The sequence below is a fragment of the Mytilus edulis genome, chromosome 14, assembly GCF_963676685.1.
Source record: "Mytilus edulis chromosome 14, xbMytEdul2.2, whole genome shotgun sequence".
In the NCBI taxonomy this organism is placed as follows: Eukaryota; Metazoa; Mollusca; class Bivalvia; order Mytilida; family Mytilidae; genus Mytilus; species Mytilus edulis.
Genome location: NC_092357.1, coordinates 7,656,941 through 7,680,534, shown reverse-complemented (window position 1 = coordinate 7,680,534; position 23,594 = coordinate 7,656,941). Strand labels below are relative to the sequence as shown.

General features: G+C 31.6%; 1 protein-coding gene across 18 annotated transcripts in view; it reads right to left on the bottom strand.

The window, feature by feature from the left end:
• The window catches only part of LOC139503208 (microtubule-actin cross-linking factor 1, isoforms 6/7-like), a 122,069-nt gene that overhangs the window by 67,127 nt on the left and 31,348 nt on the right, over positions 1-23,594 (bottom strand). For all 18 annotated transcript variants that reach the window (XM_071292954.1, XM_071292958.1, XM_071292964.1 and 15 more), the window contains 12 exons: positions 22,518-22,613; positions 21,564-21,686; positions 21,031-21,177; positions 20,539-20,601; positions 18,890-18,981; positions 18,527-18,632; positions 17,766-17,993; positions 16,748-16,866; positions 13,292-15,701; positions 8,624-8,791; positions 5,832-6,005; positions 2,229-2,312 (listed from right to left, as the gene is read on the bottom strand). In XM_071292954.1, the coding sequence (XP_071149055.1) occupies positions 2,229-2,312; positions 5,832-6,005; positions 8,624-8,791; positions 13,292-15,701; positions 16,748-16,866; positions 17,766-17,993; positions 18,527-18,632; positions 18,890-18,981; positions 20,539-20,601; positions 21,031-21,177; positions 21,564-21,686; positions 22,518-22,613 (3,810 nt within the window). The remainder of the gene's footprint in view (positions 1-2,228; positions 2,313-5,831; positions 6,006-8,623; positions 8,792-13,291; positions 15,702-16,747; positions 16,867-17,765; positions 17,994-18,526; positions 18,633-18,889; positions 18,982-20,538; positions 20,602-21,030; positions 21,178-21,563; positions 21,687-22,517; positions 22,614-23,594) is intronic.

Genomic DNA, 23,594 nt, shown 5'->3' with positions numbered 1-23,594 from the left:
CGTAAAACCTGTATTAACTTAACATGGTAAACAAACAAAAGACCCAAGTCATTGATTTAAATGCCTCGTCGAATGATTTAAACGTTTAAATGTGATAAATTTACGTACAGTCAAATCTACAAATTGAAAAGACTTGAATAGTTAACACTATCTCGGGAATGACAAGGGATTCCGTTTTGGCGTAATCCACGGTTGTGGAATTATTATTGGTAATTGCGTTGACGAGATAAGATAGTTTAGAGACTATTTTACAATATCATACTGATGTGTAAACAATGTATAGATTGGCCGATAGAATGTAAACAATATCACAATGTATTTAGATATTGTTAGAATAAAAGGATAGAGTTTAATAGGTCTAGCATTATTATTTATGACTACAGTGACGTTACAATTTTTTTGCTATGTTCAAACAGGAATCTGTAGTCCTGCATTTTCACAAAAAATCTTATGACCTAAGTTGATTGTAAGTTATGAACAATTCAGTCTAGTTAGGATCAATCTAATTATCTTAGTCGTAAGTTTTTTGGTGAAACCAACTCCTGAACTTTAATTTTCATTAAATATCAGTTGATTCAGTAACTTATATCTATCATTTAGGAAAAAAAATGCTTACAATGCAATGTTCCATGCAATTTCTATTTCCAAGGAGCATAACTGATCAGTGCTGACCATCAAACTTGTCCAGAACCTACCTTGCTGTTGTAATCCCAGAGTTTGATATAAACTTCATAAAAATCTTTTAAACAATATTTGCACGAGAGTGCACTTACAATGCAAATTTCAATATAAATTACAACATAATTGATTTCATAATTAATCGTGAGGAAACTAACAGTGCTCAGAGGGTAAACAGAAGACTAAATAAAAAAAAGACAGACAACAGGATTCCATGAGTATCTAAACATTAGGGATGGGAGAGAGCTTGATAACATCTTTCCTCTTTTTAATACTCTCAGATTAATCATATTCCATATCCAAATAGGCATGCTTCCATAAGCTGCTTTTGTTATATTTCCTTCAACAATTTATTGAAACAATTCAACCCTCAGACAACTATACATATACATCTATTGTTTAATTCAATAATATTTACTTAATGAGCCAACCATCAAGTTATATTTTAAAGAATAGTATGATAGTCTGTTATCTAAAATATATATCTTTTTATTAGATGGTCATGTATGCTAAATATTTAAATATTAAAATAGATCATAAACCACATACTATGATATGTAAAATGTGGTCTGTTATTTAACTAGAATTTGGGGTCTTTAACCAAGAAATTAGGTCAGAGAAGACATTTACCTACATTATTAATATGGTATAATAAAGAACTTAAAATTATCGAAGCCATCTGTCAATTGCACAGCAATTACTGCAAATGTAGATGCAGTACTATGGGAGATAACCCAAAATATTATTATGGAAAGAAAATAATTACGAGGGAGTTTTGAATTTCAAATCTTAAATACAATAGGAAAACAACAACAAAAAAGAATGAGATTAAGACTGATTATACATGGCTTAAATAAAAATATATAACAATTGTATTTTCAATTCTAGTTTCTCTGTAAGAGCTTTGCAGCATATTTCAATGAAGCAACAACCCAATACATGTATTACAAATATCCACTTCATTAATGATTCTTCTTGTTTTTAACAGCTACTTGGCATGAAAAATAAATGGAGAATGTTTCCATGGGAGAACTATGATGTCCCTGCTTGCATATAACATTATAAAGGGAAATTATTCATGAATGATAAAATTGATGCCACCAAAACTTGATCTGTGTTTTAGGGTAAAAAGCGTTTCATTACATTTGTTTAAGAAAAATAAAGTTAAAGAACAGAAATCAACTTTGGGACTTATGTACAGATGGACAAATGTTATACTTAATGCCCCTTTCCACTAGAGACAGGGCCATTAAAAGACTTTTCAAAAAGTTTTGTTTACTAATGTATTGTGATAGCAACTGACAGACCTGATGAGTATTGTCTACTTAAAAATGTATAAATGGGGTAAAATGGATACTGTGGAAAAACCTAATCAATATAAAATTGAGAATTAAAGTCCTTATAATTTGCTCCTTGGAAATATGCACATAATTCCCTAATAGATATAAGAAGATGAGGTATGAGTGCCACTAGGACAACTGTCCATCCAAGTCACAATTTATAAAAGTAAACCATTATAGGTCAATAATTTGAAAGAATATTTGACAAACCTGAGCCTCGTCTCTGAAACCATCAGCTATCTTGAAGGCATTGGCCATTTCTGTTTCTTTGGCTTGCAGTTCATCCACAAACTCCTGTAACATGGATAACATAAAAATTATTAGTCTACTACATGAATATGTAAAGAGTTGCAACATTAGTTTTAGTGCAATCATTTTTGAAAATCATAGACAAATATACCTTATATCATGTTTAATCTTGTCAATAACTGAAGCGTCATCTTTTGATTGTACTATAATGGATTGAAAAGTATACCTTCAACAGTTAACCAAGCAAAAATATTTTACTGCAAAAATGTTGAGGTAGACTTATTTTATGATATAAAATAAAGTATGAGAGTATAAAAGACAATCCATTTTACTGTTACTTAAAACTTAAATTACAGAAACAAATGTGTGCATTTATTATTTCCAGTCCTTGACCTCTGACGAAAATGTGAAATCTAACAAATGGAAAATCATTTTTGAAATCATGAATGTGCTTTTTATATTTTTAAAACCTATTCAGTCACAGTTTTTGCATTACATGTAATGAAAACATAGCATAATTCGTGAATTTACAGTTATTTAAAATCAGCGGATCAGTCAATAAATTTTCTATTGCATTTTACACAAATTAAGATTGATATCAAAAAGAAGTACAAAAGAAGTCGTCTATATGTCTCCGACAATACAAGGGTATAGCAAAGTTATCAACATGTCTTGTGTAATTGTTTCTTAGCTAATCCTTTGACCGAGTCAATGAGATTAAAGTTATGCCATAATCTGAGTCCAATGTAAACTTAAATATACTCACATTAAAAATAAATTTATCCCATTACACAATATTTATATATAATCCAAATATAAAAAATGTTTTCTATTTTGGACCATTTTTTTTCTTCCATATTTCAAAACATAATTTGGTTTGATATTGTACTCTTATCACCATAATCATACACAACACACTTAGAAATTATGAATATGTCTTAATCCAAGATTAATTAAGCTTAATTTTTCTGTATTACGTTTCGCCAAATTGAAATTTAAACCGTGTACACAAACAAATGAACAAACAGTCTATGGTCAAAATTTAAAAAAATGTATAGCCCTTAATCGTGTATCTGCATACCAACTTGTTGTGTGTCCTTTTAATCAAAACATCAAAGATTTTAAACTGTTTCAAATGATTTGGACAATTTATGATGAACTTAGAAGGGATACAACTAACTATAGCCCCAGTACAGATAAAACAAGTCTCCCTAGAAAGACAATAATTTAGGTGGCCAACAGTATTAGCAAGCAGTTGTCACTATTTTCTAAACATTGTTTCAATTACAAAATGTTATCATGATTATTGAGACAAAATTGTATCAATTTAAAATAGAATTATTTAAAACTTTAAACTCAATGTCCAGAGTTTTATATATATCATATATATTCACATAACCAGAAGTTCAGATGAGTTCAAACCTTTATTTCATGATCATACTTAAACACCTAAAACAGGTTAAACAAGGGATTTATAACAATTTATAAACATTATCTATCTCCCTTTATGAAGATCTGACAGGTTTAGTACAGAGATGACTTTTGACAAAAGTTATTAAAATTTATGAGGCGAATACCAAACATGTATCAATTTGAGAAGATTTAACTTAAACATTTTATTGAAATAAAACGGGGGAATGTGGTAATATCAATGAGCAGTTACCCATATATACTTTAGGGTAATTTTTTTTTATGGAAATGCTCATGCAATATATGAATTTTTACCCATAAAAGATTTTTTTTGACAATTTGTGGACCATAGTCGGCATATTGTTAAAAGATATATATATAGAATCACAAGAGTTACCCTTCCCCATCTTTTAAAAGATTTGTTTTATAAGAATTGCCATCAGAAAAAATTGTGTATATCTAAAAATAAGATTTTCTGAGTCAAAACAAATGTATACTTTTAAACTTACAAGACTGTCAAATGTTTTCAGCCATTAAAATCTCATCAATATTTGAAAATTATAGATCCTAAACAAGATTATAATCCTACTATGATTCAATGTTATGTAAATACACAATTTAACTTTACCTTTTGTTTTTTATCTATTCATCTTAAAAACATTTGTGACATAACTGATTATCTGTTCTGTCATCCTATTTATAATATAATTATTTTCTTTTGGATTAAAAACAACATTAGAGGGTTTCTTTTTCTTTAGTAATGTAAAATTCAAAGGACTTCGTCTTTAGCAAAAGTGAAAATGCTGTCTGAATAAAACACCTCACTAACTTTTGAATTCACAGCACCTGATATGCATAAATTTACAGTACTTATTATGCAAAAATTTAACCATGAGAATAAAAACTCCTTTTGAAAACAGCATTAAATTACAATTCTTATGTAATATGGTTCTCTTCAAACAACCACTTACTATCTAAATAAAATATATTAAGCAACAAGGGGAAAGGAAAACACACGTGTGCATAAAAACTAAATAAAGATTTAAACTTAACCATGGTGAAATACTTTTAAGAAGTAAGACAAAAAACTTTTGTAAAATTTTGAAAAAAATGGTTTTACCGTATAACAAAATCCATCCTCCTCCTCGAAATCAAACATAAATAAGGAAGTGTGAGCCATATCATAGTCGTCCATGTTCAATCCGGTGTTTACGTTTTATAAAGATGAACCCGTTTTATGGTCAATGTACTTTTTCATCAATAAAATTGAAATTGTTACATGAATTCCTCAAGTTGTTTGATTTTAAACAATCTTATTCATGCATGTGTTTTCATTCATAGGATAACAATGGCTAGACTGAAGCTTGGGGCTTTTAATTGAAATACACACTATGATGGTCCTTTAAATGTTGCACAGCAAATTTCATTCAAGTAAATCATGAAATTTAAATAGAGTTATTCCCCTTGGCATGTTAAAGCACAACATGCTTTTAGTGGATAATGGGATTTAAAAACTTTTTAAATAGACACACAGGTTTAAATAATCTAATCATTTCCCACACTGGAAGATATATCATTCATCATTCTTTTCCTGAAATGAATGTCTTTGTTTAATCATTGTATAATCTTCAAAGATTTTGTGCCATAAGGCATTACTATTTTTGATATAAATTTTTTGAGTTAAAAGTATGAATTATTTATGTCCATGTCTAGATTATCTGGAGAATTCATTTCTTTTTCAATCATTGAAAAACTACAAGAATTAGGCTATAAATCATAAACTTAGCTCTCTCCTGTTTCATGAATTAAAATTCAACAGATAGGTCTATTAACTTGAACTTGGAGACAATCCTTTGAGAGATAATGTTACCTCTCCCCCCCCCCCCCCTCCCCATTTTTCATGACCAAGACACCAAGACAGCAATTACCTTATAGTTTGTAAACTGTACTTCTATTTCTTCATCTGAATATATAAAAAAGAAGATGTGGTATGATTGCCAATGAGACAACTGTCCCCAAGAGACTAAAATGACACAGACATTTACAACTTTAGGTCACTGTACACCTGGTAATCCTCAGACAGCTCTATAGCTTGACCTCCCTCCCCTCCCCTCCCCTCCCCTCCTCTATGCTCAAGACCCTTATTAACTGTACCTTATAGTTAGTAAACTGTACTTCTATATCTTCATCAGAAGCCTGATACTCCTCCGACAGTTCTATAGCTTGGTCTAACCATTGGTCCAAGTCTTGTAGATTACCGTAGAAATCTTCCAAGTCGGCAGACATTTTCTCAAATCTACGGCATCTTCCTTCTGTCTCTGTCGAAGCCTAAAACATGAAGTGGATAAAAAATACATTTGCTACCAAATGTTAATGTATTTTCTTCATCTTTTGTTAATGTTACAGTAAATTCAGAAATTATTGCGAGGTTTTTATTATTGCGAATAATGCGACAGAGTTGTAAACGCAATAATTAAAACTCGCATTATGTAATATCTTAACTGAATTAAGCATGACTTTTCTCAAAATCGTAATAATTAAAATCGCATTTAATTTAAAATGACAAAATCGCAATAATAAATGAACGCAATAATTTCTGAATTTACAGTATTCATGCATATGCATGTTATACTTCAAAACCTCTCACATAGAAGTCATTTACTTCAGTCACAAAATAAATGGAAAATATGTCAATGGGACACAGATGTTGCCCCTAATTGCATAAAACAATATTTAGGGACATAACTCAAGACATGTAAAAGTGAAATTTAAACTTGATCTGAGATTGGAGGTAATAAAAATGGTGTATAAGTTTCATATTGTCACATTTGGTTGAGGCAAACTAAAGTTAGACAATAGACACCAAGATCACAACTCTCTCATTGAATCCTATAACCAGGATAATGTATAACCTATCCTGATCCAGACCCCTTCCCACCCCTCCTAATAAAATAAAACCGTTTGGTCAGGAAAATTTGAAAAATCAACTCATCATTCCACATCATTTTCAAGAAAATAAAACATTTTTTAAAAGGCTTACCCATAAAAGAGAGCTAAAATGTTCTCCAAACAACATAGTCAAGAAGTCCCACAGAATTGTACATCCAGGGATCTATATATCATGTATATTAATATTTACCCATGATGAATTGGTAAAAAATTTTCCAACTATAACATAGTCAAGAAGTCCTACAGAATTGTACAAAGATTATCTCACAGACTGACAAAAAAATTCTTACAATTACCAAAAATTATTTGTTGTTTACATATTGAACCTATATATGTATGTATATAAACAACATGTAAATGTTTTTTTGTAAAAAGGTACTTTAGACATGTTGTCCATAAAACATGTACTTTGACATACAATTAGGCCAAACAATGTATATATTGTGTATTACCTCTAGGTAAAACTCTAGTATCTAAAACCAATTAATTATTTGTTTTTAGGATAAGTCATCCCTGAAATAACCTATGTCAAGTCTACATCAAACAGGGTGATACATGCATGTAAATACTGTCAGTCTAGGTCGAGTTTTTAACCAAGCCTTCACCAAACTTTTATATGATGAAAATTTAGAAATAATACTAAGCAATTAATTACTTTGCTATTATTTAAAATTAGAAATAAATTGACAGATTTTTGTGATCGATTCTTAAAATTGATTACAATTTTTAAATGCGAGATTCTACTTATGCAAATTTTTGCAATTTTCATAATAATTTAAACACTGCAAAATTTGTGAACTCAGAGAAATGTAGAACATTAAAACACAATCTGAACAATACTGAATGAACGGACGAACAAACGGCATGGATGAGCAAACAGACAAACCAACGGATGTACAAACAATCGAACGAATGGACTCAGAGACCTGAAAACATAATGCCCATAAATGGGACATAATTAGTACGGCTGAAGCTGTCAAGCTGAATTTTGGGGACCCCCTTAACACAGAATTGTCAATATTTTGAGTTAGAACTGGTAGAAGTTTCTATAATTTTGATATTATCTGTCCCAATAGTAGTACACTACACTGCAAAAATCTTTTTGAGATAGAGCAGGTGCGATTTTTTTCATTTGAATTTATTGTCTAAAAAAAATGCACTAGGAAATAACTGTGTTCTTGGGCCTAAGATGTACATTGTGTATGGAATTTATTTGAACCAAACATACTATAAAAATAGGATTTAAAATTTATTTCCTAGACGAAAGGTCAATTTGAACAGAGTGTATAATACATTAAGCTAAGATTTCCCCCACTTTATCACCTTTGGGATGAACTTCTGAATCTAATAGAAATTAATTACTTGTTTTAAGTACTAAGTCCTGACAACCAAAACAACACTTTCACTTTTTGATTAGAAATTTTTCCAAGTCCTAAAAAAATCCATGAAAAAAGTTTTTGTTAAAATTTATGTTCCCCTTTAAGATTTAGATTTGAGAATTTCTTCAAGGTTATCATCCAATTTCTTCTGATTTCAAAATATTAACTGAAAACTATGTATTCTAATGCAATTCGTTTGTAACGATAATTTTCATTGGACATTGACAAATATTTTGAAGGGGTAAATTCAACGTTCTACCAGTCCGTAACTAAGAAAGCCACAATTTTGAATTCAGATTTTTTTTAAATGTTATTTCTCACAAAAGAAACATGAAAATCACATTTTGAGACTCAAAATCCTTTTAAGTCAATGTTGAAACCATTGTGAAGCGTACAAAAGGTATAAATATATGTCCAGTGCTTATGTTTGACATCGTGAGTATATATGACGTCAAATTGTTTAGTTGCACAGAAGACAATGCAACAGTTTCGCTGACTTTTTCATTTATGTCATTTTAAGCCAAAATATTTATCAAATGGTATTTATTTTAACTTACATACACATAAAGCTAAATTTATGATAAGATTTTGTAAATATAAATTTTATATGTGACTTACATCATTGAAGCGAACTTTAAGGTCAGCGGTGTTAAACTTGAGTTTCTGTAGCTGCTGTGCCCCATCGTCTTTCTTGTCGACAGTACGATTGTTTTCTATCAACTCCTCAGCTTGTTTAATGGAGGTTTTCACTTCATCTTCATGCTTTGAAATATCATCTTGTAAAACCTGCAATGAAAAGGTGCAATCTATTGTCAATACTTATGGTATATATAAGATCAATTAATTATAAAAAAAAGATGTGGTATGATTGCCAATGAGACACCTGTCCACAAGAGACCAAAATGACACAGAAATTAACAATTATAGGTCCCCGTACAGCCTTCAACAATTAACAAAGTCAATACCGCATAGTCAGCTATAATTGACAGGTTCTTGTGGCACAATCTTTCCTATAAGGCAATACAAAATAAAGGTTATATTTCCTGCCTCTCTACTTTCCCAAATTGTCATGCCTACCTAACATATTTTATTGACATTTTTTGGTCAATATAACAAAACATTTCCCAACATAGTATATACACTGATATATGCATATATGTTAAATATTTTTTTCAATATTATAAAATAAAAACATTATCCTTTATACTCCATTTTTTTTCTGCCAAGTGGCCAGAAACAAAAACTATTTTTTTTTTGGCCTTAACAAATTTTTTTTCACATACTTCTTTTTTTTCAAATAACATGATTGATAAAAACAAACCTGAATATGAGTTGCTTGAATGAATTTTATTCTCATTTTAACACATCGCAGACCCTCATACATCACCTCTTTATGAAGGAAAAATTTGAGGACAAAGAAAAATCTCTATTAACAATTTTGTGAATGAAATATCAGTCATTTTAAAAACGAATAACATATTGTTCCTAAATGAATTTTTAAAACTTTAAAAACCTTATTAGGGGTATTGATAGCAAAAATGTGCATTTCTGTAACTTGTACAACTTTTACAGCAAACAAAAGTTAATTCAAAAAACTTTTTGGCCACACATGCCAAAGAAATTTAAACACAAATCAATATTGTTTTTTAAGTTGTTGAAATTTTTGTTAATTAGCTCACTTTTGTACATACACATATGACAAATATGTAGACAGAAAGTAATTTATGTTTAAAACAAACAATAGCTTAGGTTGTTTTATGTTTGACAAAAAATCCTTGCATTCCATTTTTTACTTTCTTTTTGCTTATTCTTCCTTTTTTTAGTAAACGAGAGCATCTTTTGTAAAAATAAGAAGATGGGGTATGAGTTCTAACGAGACATCACTCCACCAGAGACCAAATGACTTGGTAGGTAAAAACTGTGGGTCAATATATATGTCTTTTTTTGTCTTTTTTATATCATAATTTTTTTATTAAGTCATGTGAATTATTTTTCAGGCATCTTAAACTTTAAACATCAATACAAATTTATCAATTAAATATAAAATATAACTCTATTCCACTTACAATATTTTGCATTTGAGCCACACAGAACGATAATCCCGCTTGATTAAATCCGTTTTTTCTACATCCATATTTTGTTTTATACATGTACACAAATTTCATCCCCAAAAACACAAATATCTACATTGAATCTTTTATCTCCAAACATGAGAATCAGACATAAATAATATCAAATCTCTACACAGGTGTGCTAATGATCCAAAGTCAGGTGTGTATAGGTGAAAATGACATAGTTAAATTATAGGTACTCGTCAATTACTCAGTATGGTGGCCTCTTGATTAATTGTCTGACTTACAGAAAGTGGTGTAACACTAGAAAATACTTATCGCCTAACGGTGGTCATTTGTGGTTGGTCAGTTTTACTGTTATATTGTATATCATGTATATGGTGGTAAAAAAAGTTGTGTCAGTGTTGTGTAAATTGCTAGTTTCTTGACTTTTTTTTATGTTAACATTAAAGTTCATAATTTTCAGTGACCAATTTATGGACCAATGTGCTAAGTACAATTTATCAAAAAAGAAAAGCAAATTTGAAATTCAATAACATTTTTAAGTTTTAAAGCAATGGAGCCTTCAAAGTAAATAAATGATCAAATTCACTATTTTTTTCCCATAAAATGGTATATTTTACCTGTTTAACAAAACTTCATATATTTATAACTATCAAACGAAAATTCATACCTGGAAACATACATCATGATGAATGTTTATAACAATAAATATGAACCATTTCAGAATTGATTTATAGACCAATTTTTTGTTTGATTTATTTCCTCTCATTTTTTTGTGTATAATGTCAGAAATTAGTCTCGGCTTATTTCAAAATAGTACATATATACAAATATTATGTTAAATGTTCTATTTTCTATTTGCCTATGAAAACACTGATGCAGTTAAAATGAGCAGTTACCCACCAAGTCTGAAATTATTTCTATGTTATCTCCCCTTAGTCTGTAGGATCATTAATTTTGTTCACATATAAAGCTGTTACAACAGTATATGTTCCCATCAAAATTTTCTCCACGGTTACACTGAGTCATTATATCTCTAGGACACATATATAGCTATCTAAAATAATACCCTTAAGACTTAGGTTAAAGATCAACTTGAATCATTTTTCATATTAATAATTGAAAATCTAAGAGTACTGATTAACACCCAAGTCAGTCAGATTTGAATATTTTTTTCTAAGAAGACATTCAAACAACTGTCATGGATGAATTGATTAGCATTTAATGTCCAGTGGCAAACATTATGATGCATATCATGAGGAGAACATGCTAATGTCATTATACACCTAAACACCATTATGCTTATCATATGTTACACCTCTCTTGTAAAAAAAATCTTTTTTTCCGCCACTTTCAAATTTTTCTTTTAGCAAATAAACAAATTTTCAATATGCAGTAGGATATGTTTCGGATGCAAGACAACTAGTTTAATTATGACCTAATTGCATAAATGTCAATTTTTTGTCTTATTTTCTTTAGCCATGCTACTGTCTTTTTTCAACATGATTTTTATTGCCACCTTAAGTATCTTCTTATTTTTTACCAATCCCCCTTTATACAGATTTGGAAGTTGTTGTTATCCTCTTAACTCACTTCCAAGTCATTGTCCCTTCTTCAATTAGACCATTAAAATTCAAATATAAATCTATCATCCCAATAACATCTTGAGCCATCTTATAAACTACCTGGACAAAAGATCAAAGGGTTTAACACCTGGTGTGGCCTACCTACACACTGACAGGTAGGTATCTCTTTAATATAAACCTTTATTGTGTTCAAGACCATGCTATCTTATTTAATTAAAGGACTACTGGTCAACCATTCTATGTACGGTAGATTCAGAAATTATTGCGAAAAAAGCAAGAAACTTGTGAACGCAATAATCTTAACTCGCATTTTGAAAATTTTTATATGAATTAAACAGGATTTTTTTCAAAATTGTAACAAAATAATAAACTGACAACACCAATGCAAAAAAGAAAAAGACCAACAGACAAACAAAAGTACATGACATGTACATGATGTTTGTCATGTATGAAACTCTAAAAAGAGGGGGACAGGACCTTTTTTGGCACAGCAGGATTGGGTGTTTTTAAGCTCAGGATTTCTGGATTGATCCTTTGGGTATTTGGGAATTCTTTTTCAAATTTCGGGATGTTTGGATTTTAAATTCAAATTCTGGACCTAAGGATTACATGATTTTAACCCCAGGATTTCGGGATCTTAGAAACCCTCCTCTAAAAAGTATTTGTTGTTTCATTTAAAACTATGTTATCATGAGCCCTAGTCTGAGCCTAGACTTTTAAAAAGTTTGTTTTTTGAACAATTTTCATTAGTGATTTTTTATCATGTTTATCCCACTTGTTGTATGACATGTTTAAAAGAATTAAATATGGAAATGGGGAATGTGTTTAAGAGACAACAAACCGACCAAAGAGTTTGGCCCAATAAGAAATTAAACAGTTTGCCCTTAAACATTGACACCAAGGGAAACGATTCCATCTTTAGTAACTTGAATCGAAAATCTAGATTTTAAATTTAGGAACAGTTACCATTAGATTAACAAAGTCTGTCATATTAATCTTCAGCATGAGTCAAATTTGTCATAATTTGTTTTGTGGAAAAAACATTAATATGTCTGACATATTAATTTTGTTTGAAAAAATTTGTCATGATTTTGTTTAAAAAAAAAACATTGTCATAATTTTGTTTGATACTAAAATATTGTCATTTCATTTTATACCACATTAGGAATGAATGATGGTATCAGCACAGTATGATTATCATTTGTATGCTTGTAAATAGACCAGACACATGTAAAAATCATATCTAATGAATGTTGAGAAGAGCAAATATTAAACTTTAACATAATTTGCTTTGATTTATTAATTAAAATTCTTACATGTACAAGTATAACTAATCATAGATATGTATTGTGTACTAATGTCAGCATTCAAACATGTTAAGGTTTCTGCTTACTGTGGATTGATTTGTTTTCAGGACTAAGGATTGAGGAAAAATTATATTTCATGGAAATTGTATTTCTGTTTTACCCAAGTCCACATTAAAAACAATTTATATCATCTAAATTCCTGGTTCACTTATGCCCATGAAAATTTGTATCCCACAAATATAGTCTAAAATAAATCTACATTAGACAAATTTGATTTTTCTACTTAAGGTCAAATTTCTAACCTTGAAATATGCTTACCTGATAGTCTTCTGTTTGTTGCTTAAGATTTTCCAACTTCTGACTGGCTTTGTCATTGGTTCCTAATGTCTGCTCAACTGTCTGTAGCCAATCAGAGCTCTCCCTCACATCTAACAAAGCTTTAACAACCTCCTCATCAGAAGCAAGCTGTACACATCCTGACCTTGGATCTAATTTCACTTTAGAATTCAAGGTCAAAAATCCATTTGCTAAGGCATCTCTTAGTGACATTTTAACATTGTTAGGAGCAACAAAGTTAGTTGACCTTGGATTGACCTTACCACTGTCAATCAAATCTTTTAAGGTCACAGAAGTGTCAATGAAGTCTTCCTCTATAATGCTAGGTTCTATAAGACCCTGCTCAATAGCTTCAGCTAAGGTGAGTTTTTCTCCAGTGTTTGGATTAATATATGTACCATCTTTAGGATCAAATCTTCCTTCATCAATAAGATTTCCAAGAGTTGTAATTCTTCCATTGACCTTATCTACTAAGAAAACATTCTCCGGACAAATAAGTCCTTGTTTTAGAGCCTCTTCCATTGAAATTGGCCTTGAACTGTTGCCTGGGGCAAGTAAACCAGTCTCAGGGTCATAGTTCAAGTCCTCCATCATTTCTCTTAGTGATAATTTATCAAGTGCTTTGATCAGATGACTTGCTGCTGCTGGGTCAAGTTTTTGTTCTTTAATTGCATCAGCTAAGGTCATTACCTCTCCAGTAACTGGGTCAGTAAATTGACCCTTCTGAAGGTCAAGGACTCCAGTTTGAATAGCTTCCTCCAATGACATTTTGCCATCAGAAAATGGTGACGGTGCAGATTTCACTGAAGTATCTATCAACTTGTTTAACCTTTCAAGAGTTTTAGCAACTTTGCATCTTTCTTCAGGATCAATAGAACACTTGACAATACCAGCTTTCTCTGCTTCAGTAAGGGTCATAAGTTCACCTGTTTTAGGGTGAACATATTTCCCCGCAGACAGATTATATTTGCCTTCATCTATGGCTTGTTGAAGACTCATAAGTTTCTGTGAAGGCACGTCATAAATGAATATTTGATTAGGATCTACAAGTTTTTGTGCAATGGCCGATTCTAAAGACATTGTTGTTCCCGTCTGTGGATCTGTCACTAGTCCTGTTTCTGGGTCAAATTTACCCTGTTTACACAAATCACCCAAACTAGATTGATTATACACCTCTAATAAATCTTTTAAAACTTCAGGATCAATAAAATTTCTGGCTGCAGCTTGTTCTAAAGTTAAAACTTCACCGTTCGGCAGATGAAATTCACCTTTAGCGAAATTAATCACACCTTTTTGGAAAGCTTCTGTCAAGGTCATAGGAGAGTTATCACTGGGATCAATGACAGTTACAGAATCAGGATCCAACAATGTTCTAACTTTATCAAACATTAATTGATTCTGATCCGGTTTCCATCCATCAACGTTATCTAGTCCACCTGACATTTTATCATCACCAGGAACAAATTTCTGTCGCTTAACTTGAAGCTGTTTGATTGTTATAATATCAACTCCTTTCTCTACATCAGCATCTGTTGCTGGTTGTGCTTTAATCAGGCCTTGTTTTAAAGCCTCTTCAAGCGACATTGTTTCCCCTGTATTAGGATTTCTGTAGACAGAATTTGTAATATCAACAACCCCATCCATAATAGCTCTCTTTAATGAGATTTCCTCGCCACTATTTGGATCAATGACACCGTTAACTTTAAAAGACGCATCTACTAGATCAACAAATGTATAAACTCCATTTTCTGACAAATCACAGACAGCAGACGGATCAACAACAAGGTAGCCATTTTGAATTGCTTCTAAAAAATCCACTTCCTCTCCAGTGACAATATTCCTGTATTTTCCCGTTTTTGGATTAAGTATTCCAGCATTGACCGCTTGTCTGACCCCAATCCATTCTCCAGTGCGAGGGTCAATAACACCAGACACAGGATATACTCTTGTATCTAAAGTATTCCTCATTGGATTAAATCCATCATGGCTATCCCCATTGGTCAGATTCTCACTAAAGTCTGCCAGAATAAATCCTTTATGTATGGCTTCTGGAATAGTCATTACCTCCCCTGTTGAGGGATTCTTAAAAGTCCCTTGCGACAAATCTAACATACCCTGAGACATCGCTTGGAACACAGATAATTTTTGTTTTGATTTTGGATCGATAACGCCTAGAACTGTAAACGGTTTGATTTCTTCCATGAAGTCTTGAAGATCTCTCAAATTTTCTCCACTAGAGGGCACTAATGATGCTTGTCTAGACTGACGTTTTCGTCTTGGTGGTGGAACGGGACGTTTTGCATTGTGACGTTCATTAATGATCATGTCTGCTTTGAAGTTTGTAAGAATGGCTTCTTTTGAATTCACATCCACATCTATAATAGGTAAAACCCTGAAAAATATAACAGTCATTCATTTAAAAACAAGAATGTGTCCAAAGTACACGGATGCCCCACTCGCACTATCATTTTCCATGTTCAATGGACCGTGAAATTGGGTAAAAAATATAATTAGGCATTAAAATTAGAAAGATAATATCACAGGGAACATGTGTTCTAAGTTTAAAGTTGATTGGACCTCAACTTCATCAAAAACTACCTTGACCAAAAACTTTAACCTGAAACTCCCACTTTCATTTTCTATGTTCAGTGGACCGTGAAATTGGGGTCAAAAGTTAAATTTGGCTTTAAAATTAGAAAGATCATATCATAAGGAACATGTGTACTAAGTTTCAAGTTGATTGGACTTCAACTTCATCAAAAACTACCTTGACCAAAAACTTTAACCTGAAGCGGGACAGACGGACGAACGAACGAACGAACGGACGAACGGACGAACGGACGGACGCACAGACCAGAAAACATAATGCCCCTCTACTATCGTAGGTGGGGCATAAAAACATAAAACAAAATACTGTCAAGTTTTTGTAAGAAATTGTATTTAATTGAATAATTATTTTGTCTTAATCAACTAAATTATTGATGTTTTATAGTTTTGCTCATCTTTTAGCATTTGACATATATTATATTAAAACTCTGGTGGATTGTTTTTGCATTGGCAATCATACCACATCTCCTTATTTCCATAAACTTCATGACTTTTGTTTTGTTCATGCAAATTTCCATGTTGTTCATGACCTTTGTTTGGTTTATGCAAATTATCATGTCATGCTAGATATTATAACCAGGTGAGAATTGTGTTTATTTCACAAGATGCTGTCAAAGTATGCAAGGTAAAATGGCAGGATGAATTGCAAAAACTGTTTCTAAAAATTGCAATAAAATTTTTCTTTACTTTTGGATTAATCATTTGGACAAATATAAAAAAAAAGATGTGACAAACTTTTAAGATAAATATCAAACTTCAAACTGTCACATTGGCTTTTAATAAAAAAAAGTTAAATTAGGCGAAAAAATGAGACAAATGTGATAAATGTACCTTTCAAAATAAGCTTTAGATTGAAACATATGTCCTTGTTCTGTGTTGACCATTAGTTGCTCCCGACCTCTGCTGGATGATACATTGTCCTTGTAAGATTTTCCATATGTCAAAAAATCCTGAAATCAAAATATTTTTTTTTTATTTGTCTTACAAAAGTATATTTGTGCATATGATTTGTATCAAGTAAACTGTACATGTAAACTCAGAAATCATTATTTAAAATTAACATAAGATATGAAATTTCAATTATTATTGCTTGACACACACCAACACCCTTTATCAGGGAGAGACAAAAACTTTCTACTGGTATGTCACAAATTTAACATTGTATCTAACAAATTATAGTCAATTGGTACAGACAGGGTAAGACAAAAAATTGACAATGTGGGAACAAAACAATATTGATGACCTTGTACATAATTTACAAGGCCTATACTAATAAGGAAGTATAAGAACAATTCTTCTAAAAAACAGATACATAAGGAAATAAAAATCATCTTGTGCAACAATGAATTAAAATTCTTATTGAAATTGAAATTTGTACAGTTCATTTATATCACCCCTTAAATTGTTAAATGCATTCAGAAATATCCTCTCTGTATTCATTATGATGTAAAAATCAAAATTTGCAAACCAACTTGGGTAAAGAAATGAACAACTGCAGCTACAAAAATCAGTCATAAATGTGTTTTAGTACAGAATTTGTGCTAGAAATGTCAACGTATATTTGTTTTACTTAACAGAAGTAAACAATGCCATAATAACTGTTCCAGTTGAAACATATTTTCTGTACTCTTTATTTCTCATGTTCCTTAGGGAACAAATACTTTAATATTTGTTCTAGTGGAAACGATATTACAGAATATTTTTTCCACTTATAACTTTTATTATGAAGCAAATTTTATTTCATGATGGAAACACCAAATCTAGTATTTTGATTAGTTGATTTCTCAGTATTGAGTACAAAAGTCAGAGCTATTTCTGGCATCTCTATTTATAGTGTAATTGATCATACCTTGTACAGTAACATAACTCTGCCATTGGTTTGCCATTTCTGTACAGAGATATTTCTGGCATCTTTTTCTCCAGGTTTGAACTGACTTAAGATTTTTCTAAAGTTTGTCACACTGCCCATTAAATCCTGGAAATTTTTGTCGTCATGGGTAACTGGTCGTAAAATCTGAACAGCTTCGTTCATTAGCTTCATCAGTTCAGCTTTTTGGGGTGCAGATAAACTTTTCATCTAAAAAAGGTAAAACTACATTCAAGCACCTGATTATTTCATGTAGTGTAGATTTTTTTTGGGGGGGGTGTATTTAAGCAGGTAATGTATATCATGAATAGTTTTCATGCAAAAAATAAAAATACAACAACTCAATAAAATCTTTCTATTTTGTATTATCAAAATTTCATTCAATTGTTTAGAATTGTTATGTGGAAGATGACATTTTTTTCTAAACTGTCTAAAAGCTTACAAAAGGAATTTTTATTTCTTCAATAATTCTACGTCTCAAATACTTACATCAACTTATCATAAAGGAGTCTCTTTCAGTTTGATGAATTTTATGGAATATATTTCCATGGATTTCTCTCATTGTTAAAAGCCCTGTGTCATTTGGTCTCTCATGGAGAGTTGTCTCATTTGGCCATCATGCCACATCTTCTTATTCCTATATATTCATGAACATTTGATTTAGTCATGTTCAACAGACTTCCTCTTTTAAAAATACCTTGGAGTTAATTTTTTTTTTTGGATTGAATTCATAAAATACTTACATCAATTGAAGGAGTCTCTTTGATTGAGTTTGTAAAGTACTGAGTGAGTTGTGTACACAGACGCTTTAATGTGGTGTCCCAGTTAATCACCAGCTGATCTTTTAATCTGTAAAAATAAATACAGGTTTCATCAATAATATTCAGACACTCAAGTTTTCGGCCAATCCAACAAAACGATACAACTCTATAAAATTGTGTTCCAGATCACATACTTTTGGGAGAATTGGTATTTACAAAATTTTTCTCAAAATTCGTAATTTGTTTTGTTTTGTTTTAAGTTTAATTCTCAAATGTTCATGAAAACATATAATGCATGTCATTTACAATATCCCTGTTTGTTTAATGCCCTGTCCTGTTACTCACTTTTGATTTTCATGGATTGCTTTCCTGTCAGGAGGAGGGATTACCAGTACAACACCAGGAACATCAGCCTCAGTTCCATCTGATTTTCTTATCTGGAATAGAAAGGCAATAATAGAAATACACCAAATTGTTTATACTGTTAACTCAGAAATTATTGCATGCATTTATTGCATTTTTGTCATTTTAAACTAAAATGCGATTATAATTTTTACAATTTTGAGAAATTCAGATAAAATAATACAAAATGCAAGTTTTAATTATTGCATTAACAACTCTGTCGCATTATCATGATTATTCGCAATATTAAAAGCCTAGCAAATAATTTCTGAATTTACAGTAACTAGTACAAATGCTAATTTTGGGACCAGTTTGAAAATTAGTGAAATTAAAACATAATAAAGGAGACATTTTTTCTAACCAGAAAAAACTGCCAGAGTTGACTGATGGTATTAAATGTATCTTTATCTGGTTTGTAATCCCAAATAAGGAAAATATTTTGTAAGTAAAGTATCATCATTTATTAGGAATATGTATAGATGAGAATAAATGATTTTATTTTGATATAATCAATGTTTTAATTATTGTTATTTTTCCATTTGGTGATAGAATTGGGTTTGCCCAAGTTTTTACTTATATTTTTGATCATCTTATGCTAGCTGGTAAATTAAAACCTTTATGAACAGTATTATTTCATTTAGTAGAAATATAGGACAAACAAATTTTCTGGTATCATACAGATTTTTCCTATCAATGAACTCCAGAAATCATTATGCAATTGGACATTTTAGTTTTCTACTCCACTGAATAGTGTCTGTACTTAGTACTTCATTGTACAGTTGATATTAATTTTGAGGTCAAAAGCAGTCTGAGTAGGAGGGTATTGTAGAAGTGGCTGGTATCCGAAAATCAATAACCCACTTCATGTTCAAATGGTGTACGTGGTTTATACTAAAAATTCTCAAAACATGGACATACATAAGGATAAGAAAATATGTTATCGTTCTTATGTTGTACTGTTATACCACTGTCCCAGTTTAGGGGAGGGTTGGGATCCCGCTAACATGTTTAACCCCGCCACATTATTTATGTATGTGCCTGTCCCAAGTCAGGAGCCTATAATTCAGTGGTTGTCGTTTGTTTATGTGTTACATATTTGTTTTTCGTTCATTTTTTTACATAAATAAGGCCGTTAGTTTTCTCGTTTGAATTGTTTTACATTGTCTTATCGGGGCCTTTTATAGCTCACTATGCAGTATGGGCTTTGCTCATTGTTGAAGGCTGTACGGTGACCTATAGTTGTTAATGTCTGTGTCATTTTGGTCTTTTGTGGATAGTTGTCTCATTGGCAATCATACCACATCTTCTTTTTTATATGACTGCCAGTTAGACAACTATCAAACAGAGATCAAATGATGTAGATGTTAGTATCTAAAATCATCATTTTTCTTATTATATGTAATAGATATAAAGATATTTCTTATAAAAAAGAAGATGTGGTATGATTGCCAATGAGACAACTCCCCACAAAAGACCAAATGCCAAAGAATTTAACAATTATAGGTCACTGTAAGGACTTGAACAATGAGCAAGGACCATTCTTCATCATATCTCAGATTTCCCACCACCGATATTTCTTGCATGATACTAACCTGCCATTTGTCTGCATCAGAGTTGTCTAATACAATACAGGCATCTCCTGGGGACAAGCTGATCTGAAATATATAGCAATGGGTTAAAATAGAGATTGCCTATTAACACCTATCAATCATCCATTCAAAAGATTAAAAATTGTTGTGTAGATACATGTAATACAGAAAAGGATTGTATACATCTTACAATTTTTTGTAATAGCATTAAAGGAGTGTTACCCATATTTCAGGGTATTCTATGCACATCAACATGACTAAGAAAAAAGTCAATCAAATCTCTGAAACTTTACTTTATTTTCATCCAAGCTCTCATTATGAGTGATTCTGTAAATAACAAAGCAAGTACATGTATATGTATGTAGCAGCTATTAATAAAGTGTCATTCAAAATAACAAAGTCTTTGGCACAAGTCAGACTAAATAATATTTAATCCATACAGAGGTTGGGCCTTTTAAGTAGGCCACAGCACTAACAAACCAGTCCTATACATACCTCTTGATTTGAATATTCAACCAGACATTTAGCTCTGAGTGGATAAACTGGAGGGTCCTTTCTCAGATAGATAGGGTGGACTAGGGTACTCCTCTGACCTAAATCTTCAACTCGGGCCTGATAATCTAATAACCTATTTGTTATGTCCTGAAATAGAAATCATTAAAAGGTCATAAGAGGAATGTCATTTCATATCAAAGTAAAGCAAAGTATCTGCAGTTACAATTTTCAGAAGAACAGTCTTTCAATTAGTATTGTAGGTGAGTATATGGTATAGGGTTCTCTCATTGTTGAAGGCTGTATGGTGGTAACATAATTGCATACTACCACTTCATTGAAACTTGGGGGGGGGGGGATAGTTGAAATCATACCACATCTCCACATATTTATATTAAAGGAGATATCTTTTGCAATTTTTTAAAAGGCATGTCTTTTATTAAGTATCAAAGAAGAGCAAATAAGATATATCAGGTAACAAATTTAAAATTAAGTATAAATAAAGAAAAGATGATATATGTAAACTGTAAACTAACCTTGAAATACTGGATCATGATGTCTGGTTTAGTTGGTTGTAAGTATGCTCTCATTTTACTATTGTTTAGTAAACCTAAGAAAGTCTGCATATCTTCATGTATAAACTGTACCTCATGGAAAAACTGAAAAAAAAATAAACAAATATTATTTTTCTGTAATAAAGGTAGAATTTTTCTGAAATGCCAGCATTTTTAATTTTTCCAAGCTGGGTCATGGGTCCGCTTTCGTGAAAAATTTGTGGTTCAACTAAAATGTTTTGAAGTGTGCAAATGTTTTTGGTTTCATTTAACATATTGAAAAAAAATCAAACTATCAGACAGCAGGAAAGTATTCACATACTACTAGTTTTCACTGTTTAAAGCTGTTGAACAACTATTTAGTCAGGCTTTTTCAATGAGTCCTGAGAAAAAATTTGAAATGAATATTTGTTGGACAAATGGAGGTACCAAAAGATGGATGATGGACACTATAGAACAATTCTTAGAGTGGGTGATTTAGGACTGTTTTATCAGGTTGTATTCCATGGCCTTCTCATGCACAACTTTCGAAAATGTCATGAATGGCATATATATCTGAGTTTTTCACAAATATATGCAACAAATAAGTTTCTTGTGTATGTATAATTCGGAGTTTAGTATGACATTCATTATCACTGAACTAGTATGCATATTTGTTAAGGGGGCCAGCTGAAGGACGCCTCCTAGTGCGGGAGTTTCTCGCTACATTGAAGACCCATTGGTGGCCTTCAGCTGTTGTCTGCTCTATGGTCGGGTTGTTGTCACTTTGACACATTCCCCATTTCCTTTCTCAATTTTATACATTACTATATGGTAGTCATAATCCTTTTCTGCATGATATTCCAAAAGTGTGGACACACGTGAATATCTTTAACAATAACAATAGTGCGTAATTCATATTCTAGAATAAAAATTTCACATAGAGACTATTATTACCTGATGATATTCCCCTGCATTTTTCATGTGAACTTCTAAACACTGTGTAACCTGTCCTAACCAGCTCCAGGTCGCTCGCATAGCATACACACAATCCTGTAAAATAATCATATATTGTAGTAAGTGTGCGTATTGTTGTGTGTTTGTTTTTTCTACATTATCTAGAGGTATAGGAGAGGGTTGAGATCTCAAAAAACATGTTTAACCCCACTGCAATTTTGTACCTGTCTCAAGTCAGGAGCCTCTGGCTTTAGTTAGTCTAGTATGATTTTTAATTTCAGTTTCTTGTGTATAATTCGAAGATGAGTATTACGTCTATTATCACTGAACTAGTACATATTTGTTTAGGGGCCAGCTGATGGACGTCTTCGGGTGCGAGAGTCTCTCCCTGCACTGAAAACCCATTGGTGGCCTTCTGCTGTTGTCTGCTCTATGGTCGGGTAGTTGTGTCTTTGACACATTCCCCATTTCCATTTTCAATTTTACATGTTTTTTTCACTGGAAAGAAGCACTATCCTGTTTTACTACTGTACATCTGGAAATGTTCATGTGTTATTTTTTGTCTTTTTGGCAATCACGTAGAATACACAGAAATATTCCTTAACTGATGCTTGTGGATAACCATAATACTGATGTGAAGTTCAAAATTACCGTTCATTTGTGAATTGAATTCTTGGCTAAAAGTTTTTGAACCCATGTAAATATTCTAAATTACACAATGTTTCTTAAGTTATATTACCCTGAATGTCACTCATGTGTGGCCATGCAAAAATGTTTAAAACTGTTATATATAAATAAAGTGAAGCCTAGGTGGTTGAGCGGTCTAGCGGGACGGCTACAGTGCAGGCGGTTTGGTGTCACGATATCTCAGTTGCATGAGTTCGAATCCCGGTGAGGGAAGAACAAAAAAATTGCAAAAGCAAATTTACAGATCTAACATTGTTGGGTTGATGTTTAGACGAGTTGTATATATATATATGCAAATTTACAGATCTAACATTGTTGGGTTGATGTTTAGACGAGTTGTATATACATTATGTACACAGCCATGTATCACCATCATTGATGGCGATCCGA